At 41.1% G+C, this 10,128-nt stretch overlaps 1 protein-coding gene across 1 annotated transcript; it reads left to right on the top strand.

The window, feature by feature from the left end:
• Nucleotides 1-674: 674 nt before the first annotated feature.
• LOC117803306 (olfactory receptor 6M1-like) lies at nt 675-1,622 on the top strand. Its single transcript, XM_034665653.1, has one exon. The coding sequence runs from the start codon at nt 675-677 to the stop codon at nt 1,620-1,622; it is 948 nt and encodes a 315-aa protein (XP_034521544.1).
• The last annotated feature ends 8,506 nt before the right edge of the window (nt 1,623-10,128 follow it).

Below are 10,128 nucleotides of genomic sequence, written 5' to 3'. Positions count from 1 at the left end.
TCTTGGCTACCAGGTCTTTACACTCCAACACCAGCCACTCCAGCTCTGACACTTGACTGCCTGGCCTCAGTTTGGCTCCTGTTTGTTTCTTTGTTATTTAGAAAATGGATCCAGACACCTTTCCTAACTTTTGATGCAGCCAGCATGTCTCAGAAAGTGCATCCCATCCAATTCTTCTTGTAGCCTAAGAGAATCCTTCAGATCTTCATATGCTGGTCAGCCTCGATATAGGAAGGATAATAGAATTTTTGTCTGATGATTTCTCTTTCCTCAATGAAGTCTGATACAAGGCTATCAGCTAAGATATCCATATTCTTAAAGGTTAAAATGTAACATGTTCAAAATGACTTGAGTGAATTTCGGTTCATTGTACACTTCAGTTAGCTTGAACGGATTTGGATTTAAGGAAGGAAATAAAGAGAAGAAATATATGCATCTAATAGAAATCGAAAAGTTAAAGTTTAAAGAGACCACAGAATTTTTTTTTCCAACCCATCAACTATGAGGATGGGAACCGAGGCCAAGCAAGGTAATGTGATTCACCAGAAACCACATAATACAGTCGGAGAGAGGACTAGGACCCCAGCCTCTTGAATGCTCTCTCCAGCAAAACTTGAAAGAGATCCTAAACTATTCTATTTTTCTTCATTTGTTTCTTCACCCCTCCAGTAGAAATGGCTAAGAGAAACCAGAGTACCTTGACTGAATTCACGTTGACCTCCTTTCCTATCATCCAAGAGCTTCAAATCTTGCTGTTTGTCATTCTCCTGCTGGTTTATATGCTCACCATAACAGGAAACATTGTCATCATTTCCTTAATATGGACCGATAATCGTCTCCAAACACCAATGTATTTCTTCCTCAGTAATTTGTCATTTTTGGACATTCTGTTCACAACTACTATTACCCCCAAGTTGCTAACCTGTCTCTTAGAAGAGAAGAAAACCATATCCTTTGCTGGTTGCATCACCCAAATTTATTTCTACTTCTTTCTGGGGACAGTGGAGTTTCTCCTCCTGGCAGTGATGTCCTTTGACCGCTACGTGGCCATCTGTAACCCCCTGCGCTATACCATCATCATGAACAGCAGAGTCTGTCTCCTGCTGGTTCTGGGCTGCTGGGTGGGAGCCTTCCTCTCGGTGCTGTGCCCAACTATTGTGGTGTCCAGATTGCCATTCTGCACTGAAGAAATTAGTCATTTCTTCTGTGACATTGCCCCTTTGCTACAAGTGGCCTGCATAGACACTCATTTCATTGAGATGATAAACTTCCTCTTATCCTCCCTTGTCCTTCTGACCTCGCTGGTATTCACCATTGTGTCCTACACCTACATCATCTCTACCATCCTGCGCATCCCTTCAGCCCAAGGCCGTCAGAAGGCCTTTTCCACCTGTGCTTCTCACATCACAGTTGTGTCCATTGCCTATGGGAGCAATATCTTTATGTACATGAGGCCTAGCCAGAGTCACTCACTGGAGTTTGACAAAGTGACAGCTGTCTTCACCACAATGGTGACCCCTCTTCTGAACCCTTTCATTTATAGCTTGAGGAATGAAAAGGTAAAAGAGGTCTTGAGGGAGTCAATTAGCAGGATAGTCCCACCACATTCTAAGGGAACATGACGCTAAGCAATTTCAGGGAATCTAAACTATGCTTTCCTTATATGGCGTCTTATGCTGTATGAAGAGTGACACCAAAGTGGGCTGAACTCTCAGAATCTGTTGGCAAGATGAATAAGCATCAAACACATCATTGATAGTGAAGTATGGAAAATCAGAAGTAAAAAAAAAGAATTCTATGTTCCCTTAGTCCTTGACATATTTTGCGTATAGTAATAAAGGATTGTGGAAACACTCCAGACCCTGAGTCATAAGAGGTGATGTCTAATATTTGTTGAGGCACTAATTTCAGTGAACTTAGATTAGTTATATTACTTCTCTAAGCTTCCTCTTGCCCATCTGGAAAATGATGGCAGGGATTGGCATGTAAATATAAGTGAGTGCAACCAATATTTGTTTATGAGTTTGGTGCCAGAGGCCTACAAGGGCAGCAGTTATGGGAACACTTGTGACCCAGCCAGTATGCAAAAGGAATGCCCCCTTAAAGAATCGCAGATAGATCTGTCATGATAACACTTCATAATCAGCAGAGTCTTACTTTGATTATATCTTCCCCAAATCCTATTTTGATTTTGAATTTTTTCCTTTGGAACTGCCCACTTTTGAAATCCTATTGTCTTTTGCTCACAGGTTTGGACCCTACACCCAAAGAAATCTGTTTGAATTCATTTATAAATCTAATTTATTCAATTGCTCTCATTTACTAGATTTTCTTACACAGTTTTGTGATAGTTGAAAATATTGTTACAGGAGTTAAGATGGTGGAGTAGAAAGGGGACCCTATGCTTGCCTTGTCCCTCAAACACAGCTAGATAAATATCAACTCATTCCGAACACCCAAGAAATTGATCTGAGGACTGGAAGAACAAGCTGCACAACTAGAGGGATAGAAGAGGCCACATCGTGGAAGGTAGAAGGTGTGGAGACATGGTTTGGGCGAGAAAAGAATCACTAGTATTGCAGAGGGGAGGCAGTCCTGATCATGGAAAAAGGAGAGAGAGACAGAGAGAGACACAAAACAGCGCAGAAGGAACACTTCCCCCAAAACCATTGACTGGGAATATAAGAGGAGCTACTTATCATGAGTTTTTACAAACAGTGGAGCTTAAAGTATGAAGTTTTAGAAGTCCATGCCATGGCCGGTGTGGAGCCTGGCAGGCATAACCATGCTCCTGTGGAGAAGGAGGGCAGAAGCCCAGGAGTGGATAGCATGCTTTCAGGATCCACTGGGTTCCACTGGGAGAGACAGTTACTCTTCTTGGAGAGCATCTGGGACAGGTGGCATTACTTCTCAGGGACAAAAGAGCCAGTGGGCACCACTGAGCTGCCCCATTTGTTAGCATAGGAGCAGAGACACCTGCTGACGGCAGCTAACCTGGATGTTGGCTCTTTTTTTTGTTGCTCTTGTTGCACTTTCCTCTAAACTCCAAGTTGCACATTGGTGCAACTGACCTTCTCGGACAAATCTGCATCAGACCCAGCATGGTGAGACCCTCACCCAGAGGAGCAGCATGGATCCGTGGCATGTTGAGTCCCTAAAATTTGGAGTTTTGAAACTCAGCCGGCATGCCTGAGATTAAATACAGGTGCACAGGTGCAGATGGCCCAGGCACAGACAGGGTGAAGGCACCAACTGTGGGACACCTGGGACACAAGAGGGGAGATTGTTCACTCTTCTGTGAGGGCTTCCTGGACAGCATGGGTACAAATGCCCCTCTCTGGGGACGAGACAGTGGGCTAGCACCATTTTTCTCCCTCCATGCATGAGCATGGACTAGCTTCAGAGAGCAGCACAGTGCCTACAGTGGAGAACTAAGACACTTACACCAAGCCCCTCCCCCCTGCCCTGTGCAGGTGCTTCTGTTCTAGGGCAAGTGTGCCCCCCCCACACACACACCAAGCCGATTGACCATAGACCATGGCAGAGCTTCAGCTCTAGTGAAAATAGGATGAGGCCTCTTTTAACAAGCAGACCAGAGCACACCTAGTCAAAACTAGGTGCGTGATCCAGAATTTAAAATGACAACCATGAGGATACTAGCTGGGCTTAGGAAAAGCGTAGAAGACACCAGTGCACATGGAACATTCTCTTACTGCAGAGATAAAAGATCTAAAAACTAAAAGCTAGTCAGGCCGAAATAAAAAACTGCTATAACTGAGATGCAAAACTGACTAGATATAATGACCGCCAGCATGGAAGAATAGAGGAATGAATCAATGATATAGAAGGTAAAATTGTGGAAAATAATGAAGCTGAAAAAAGAGGGAAAGAAAAATATTGGATCATGAATGTAGACAGGGAACTCAGCGATTCCATAAAGCATAATAACATTCAAATCCTAGGAGTCCCAGAAGAAGAAGAGGGAAAGAGGCAGAAGTTTGCTTTGAGGAAATTCCTTAGTCTGGAGAAGGAAACAGGCATCCAAATCCAGAAGGCACAGAGAACTCCACACTAGACCAGATAGGCCAACACCAAGGCATATCATAGTAAAATTTACAAAATACAGAGATAAGGGGGAAGAGCCTAAAACCAGCAAGGGAAAAGAAATCCTTAACTTATAAGGAAAGACAAATAAAGTTAGCAGCAGATCTACCTACAGAAACTTGGCAGGCCAGAAAGGACTGGCATGACATACTCAGTGTGCTAAGTGGGAAAAATATGCAGCCAAGAATATTTTATCCAGAAAGGCTACCGTACAGAATAGAAGGAGAGATAAAGAGTTTCCCAGACAAGCAAAAACTAAAGCAGTTCATGACCACTAAACCAGCAAGAAATATTAAAAGGACTCTTCGAATGGGAAAGAAAGACCAAAAGCAATAAAGACTAGAAAAGAACAGAGAACATCTACAGAAACAACAATTTTACAGGTATAATACAATGGCACTAAATTCATATCTAACAATAATCACTCTGAATGTAAATGTACTAAATGCTCCAGTCAAAAGACATAGGGTATTAGAATGGATAAAAAACCAAGACCCATCTATACGTTGCCTACAAGAGACTCATTTTAGACCTAAAGACATCTGTAGGTTGAAAGTGAGGGGATGCTAATGGATGTCAAAAGAAAATCAGAGTAGCCTTACTTTTATCAGACAAACCAGATTTAAACCAAAGACTGTAACAAGAAATGGAGAAGGGCACTATGTCATAATTAAGGGGCCTATCCAACAAGAAGATCTAACAATTGTAAATATTTATGCCCCCTAATTGGGAGCACCCAAATATATAAAACAATTAATAACAAACAAAAAGAACTCATTGATGATAATACAATAATAGTAGGGGACTTATATCAATAGACAGATCATCTAAGCAGAAAATCAACAAGAAAACAATGGCTTTTTTTAAAATTTTGTTCATTTATTGGACAGAGAGAGACACAGGGAGAGAGGGAACACCAGCAGGAGGAGTGGGAGAGGGAAAAGCAGGCTTCCCACTGAGCAGGGAGCCTGATGTGGGGCTTGATCCCAGGACCCCAGGATCATGACCTGAGCCGAAGGCAGACGCTTAACGACTGAGCCACTCAGGCACGCCAGGAAACAATGGCTTTGAATGACACACTAGACCAGATGGACTTCACTGAAATATTCAAAACATTTCACCCTAAAGCAACAGAATATACATTCTTTTCAAGTACACATGGAACATTCTCCAGAATAAACCACATACTGGGTCACAAATCAGGCCAAGGCTGAGATCATACAATGCATATTTTCCAACCACAGCACTATGAAACTTGAGGTTAACCTCAAGAAAAAATTTGGAAAGACCACAAATGCATGGAGGTTAATGAACAATCCACCAAAGAATGACTGGGTCAACCAGGCAATTAAAGAAGAAATTAAAAAATACATGGAAGCTAGTGAAAATGAAAACGGAACAGTCCAAAAGCCTTTGAGACACAGCAAAGGGGTAAGAGGGAAGTATGTAGCAATACAGGCCTACCTCAAGAAGCAAGAAAAATCTCAAATACTCAACCTAACCTTACACCTAAAGGAGCTAGAAAAGGAACAGCAAACAAAGCCTAAAGCCAGTGGAAGGGAAATAATAAAGAATAGAGCAGAAACAAATGATATAGAAACAAACAAACAAAAAATAGTAGGACAGATCAATGGAACTGGAGCTTGTTCTTTGAAAGGATTAATAAATTGAAAAATCCCTAACCAGACTTATCGAAAAGAAAAGAGATAGGACCAAAATAAGTAAAATCATGAATAAGAGAGGAGAGATTACAACCAACACCACAGAACTACAATTACAAGAGAATGTTATGAAAATTTTTATGCCAACAAACTGTAATTTGGAAAAAATAGATAAATTCCTAGAAACGTATAAACTACCAAAAATGAAACAGGAAGAAGTAAAAAATTTGAACAGACTGATAATCAGCAAAGAAACTGAACAGTAATAAAAGATCTCCCAACAAACAAAAGCCCAGGGTGAAATGGCTTCCCAGGGGAATTCTACCAAACATTCAAAGGAGAGTCAATACCTATTTTCAAACTCTTACAAAAAATAGAAATGGAAGGAAAATTCCAAACTCATTCTACCAGGCCAGCATTACTTTGACTCCAAAACCAGAAAGACCCCACTAAAAAGGAGAATTACAGACCAATATTCCCAATGAATATGGATGCAGAAATTCTCAACAGGATACTAGCAAATTGAACCCAACAGTGTATTAAAAGAATTCTTCACCACCATCAAGTGGGATTTATACCTGGGCTGCAGGGGTGGTTCAATATTCACAAATCAATCAATGTGACACAGCACATTAATAAAAGAAAGGATAAGAAACACATGATCCTCTCAATAGATGCAGAAAAAGCACTTGACAAAGCATAGCATCCTTTCTTGATAAAAACTTCCAACAAAGTAGGGATAGAAGGAGCATACCTCAACATCATAAAGACCATGTATGAAAGACCCACAGCTACCATCGTCCTCAATGGGGAAAAACTGAGAGCTTTTCTTCTGTGGTCAGGAACAAGACAAGGATGTCCCTTCTCACCATTGTTACTTAACAAAATACTGGAAGTCCTAGCCTCAGCAATCAGACAACAAAAAGAATAAAAGGCATCCAAAGAAGTAAGGAAGAAGTCAAGTTTTCACTATTTGCAGACAACATGATACTCTGTGTATAAAACTCAAAAGACTCTGACCAAAAAATTGCTAGAACTGGTACAAAAGTTCAATAAAATTGCAGGATACCAAATCAATGTATGTAAATCTGTCGAATGGCTAAAATTAACAACACAGGAAACAGCAGATGTTGGCAAGGATATGGAAAAAGGGGAACCCTCTTACACTGTTGGTGGGAATGCAAACTGGTGCGGCCACTCTGGAAAACAGCATGGAGGTTCCTCAAAAAGTTTAAAATAGAGCTACCCTATGATCCAGGAATTGCACTACTGGGTATTTACCCAAAGGATACACAAATACAATATGAGGGGCACATGCACCCTGCTGTTTATAACACCAAAGTGCACAGTAGCCAAAATACGGAAAAAGCCCAGATGAATGGATAAGTAAGTGGTGATATATATATATATATATATATATACACATATATACACAATAGAATATTATTCAGCAGTAAAAAAGAATGAAATCTTGCCATTTCCAAAGACACAGATGGAGCTAACGTATTGTGTTAAGCGAAATGAGTCGGCAAAAGACAAATACCACATGATTTCACTCATGTGAAATTTAAGGAGCAAAACAGATGGACATAGGGGAAAGAGAAAAAAGAGAGGGAGGGAGGCAAACCATAAGAGAGACTCTTAACCATAGGGAACAAACTAAGGTTTACAGGAGGGGAGATGGATGGGGGGCTAGGTGGGTGATGGGGATTAAGGAGGGCACTTGTAATGAGCACTGAGTGTTGTATGTAAGTGATGAATCACTAAATTCTACTCCTGAAATCAATATTACACTGTATATTAACAAACTAGAATTTAAATTAAAAAAGAAAGAAAAGTGATTAAATAATTATGCATAGTTTATAAGTATTTTAATTAATAATAATGCATAATTTAATAAAAATAAATAGGAAATTAACACTGATACATATTTGACTACACTTTGCAGCCAAATTTTAACACCGTTATTCTCTCAATAAATTCATCATCATAATAACAGTAATAATAATAATTAAAGAAAATATTGTTACTTAAACTTGCCAGTTACGAAATCAGAGTTAAAGTGGCCAGAACATCAGTGGAGAATGGTCCGCAATCCCTCTGTTCTGAGACGGAGGCTGAATTTCGGCCACTGCTGCTCTGACTCTCAGAAAAGGCACAGCAGACTGCCAGGGAAAGGTGCCAGAGAACAAAAGCCTGGAAATATCGGCTCACAGCGTGCCCATCCCCACCCCCCCTCGCAGGGGACACGGAGACTCTACCCAAACAGGGTTGCCTGAGTATCGGCGCAGCAGGCCCCTCCCCCAGAAGGCAGGCTGAAAAATCAAGAAGCCCACAACCCGGGGCGCCTGGGTGGCGCAGTCATTGAGCGCCTGTCTTCGGCTTAGGGCGTGATCCCGGCGTTCCAGAAAGGAGTCCCTCATCGGGCTTCTCCGCTGGGAGCCTGCTTCTTCCTCTCCCACTCCCCTGCTTGTGTTCCCTTTCTTCCTGACTATCTCTCTCTCTCAAATAAATAAATAAAATCTTTAAAGAAGAAGCCCACATCCCTAAGATCCCTATAAAACAAGGGCGGATGGACTGGGTCCCGGTCAATAATTTGGGCTCAGGACAACCCTGCAATCTCTCCTCATCAGAATGACAAGAAGGAGACGTCCCCCCCAGAAAAGAAAAGACAATGAGTCTGTGGCCTCTGCCACAGAAATAATGGATATGGATGTAACCAAATTGTCAGAAATGGAATTCAGAGTAACAATGGTCAAGATGATGAGTAGACTTGGAAAAAGTATTAACGAAATGTTAATGAGAATATAGAATCCCTAAGGGTGGAAATGAGAGTGAATCTGGCAGAAATTAAAAATTCTATGAGCCAAATGCAGTCAAAACTAGAAGCTATGACAGCCAGGATCACCGAGGGAGAGGAACGTGTTAGCGAATTGGAGGATGGGTTAGTAGAAGAAAAAACGAAAATAGAAGCTGGACTTAAAAAAATCCAAGCCCGCGAATGTAGGTTATGGGAGATTACTGACTCAATGAAACGATTCAATGTCAGAATCATCGGCATCCCTGAGGGGGTGGAGAAAAACAGAGGTCTAGAAGAGATATTTGAACAAATTTTAGCTGAAAACTTCCCTAATCTAGTGAGGGAAACAAACATTCATGTCCAAAAGGCAGAGAGGACCCCTCCCAAGCTCAACCACAACAAACCTACGCCACGCCACATCATAGTGCAATTCGCAAATAATAGATTCAAGGATACAGTATTGAAAGCGACCAGGGCAAAGAAATTTCTCATGTACCAAGGCAAAGGTATCAGAATTACGTCAGACCTGTCTACACAGACCTGGAATGAGAGAAAGGGTTGGGGGGGGGCATTTTTAAAGCTCTTTCAGAGAAAAACATGCAGCCAAGGATCCTTTATCCAGCAAGGCTGTCATTCAGAATTGATGGAGAAATAAAGACGTTCCAGAATCGCCAGTCATTAACCAATTTCGAAACCACGAAACCAGCCCTACAGGAGATATTAAGGGGGGTTCTATAAAGGTAAAAAGGCCCCAAGAGTGATACAGAGCAGAAAGTCACAACCAATACAAAGAAAGACTTTACTGACAGCATGGCATCATTAAAATCATATCTCTCAATAATCTCTATCAATCTAAATGGCTTGAATGATCCCATAAAATGCCACAGGGTTGCAGACTGGATAAAAAGAAATGACCCATCCATCTGCTGCCTACAAGAGACTCTTTTTGAACCCAAAGATACATTCAGACCGTCAGTAAAGGGATGGGGTACCATCTTTCATGCAAATGGACCTCAAAAGAAAGCTGGGGTGGCAATTTTCATATCAGATAGATTGGATTTTAAACTAAGGACTACAGTTAGAGACACAGAAGGGCACTATATTATTCTTAAAGGAAGTATTCAACAAGTGGATATGAAAATTATAAATATACATGCCCCAAACAGGGGAGCAGCAAGATACACAAGACAACTCTTAACCAGAATAAAGGGACATATAGATAAAAATACATTAATAGTAGGGGACCTCAACACCCCACTATCAGAATTAGACAGAACACCCTGGCAAAAACTAAGCAAAGAATNCAAAGAATCAAAGGCTTTGAATGCCATACTCAATGAGTTGGACCTCATAGATATATATAGAACACTACACCCCAGAACTAAAGAATACTCATTCTATTCCAATGCCCATGGAACATTCTCAAGAATACACCATATTCTCGGACACAAAACAGGTCTCAACCGATACCAAAAGATTGAATCCCCCTGCATATTCTCAGACCACAATGCCCTGAAATTGGAACTCAATCACAAGGAAAAATTTGGAAGAAACTCAAACACT

Source organism: Ailuropoda melanoleuca, chromosome 8 (genome assembly GCF_002007445.2).
Source record: "Ailuropoda melanoleuca isolate Jingjing chromosome 8, ASM200744v2, whole genome shotgun sequence".
Taxonomy (NCBI): domain Eukaryota; kingdom Metazoa; phylum Chordata; class Mammalia; order Carnivora; family Ursidae; genus Ailuropoda; species Ailuropoda melanoleuca.
Note: the sequence above shows the minus strand (reverse complement) of the source record. Positions and strands in the feature narration are given on the sequence as shown.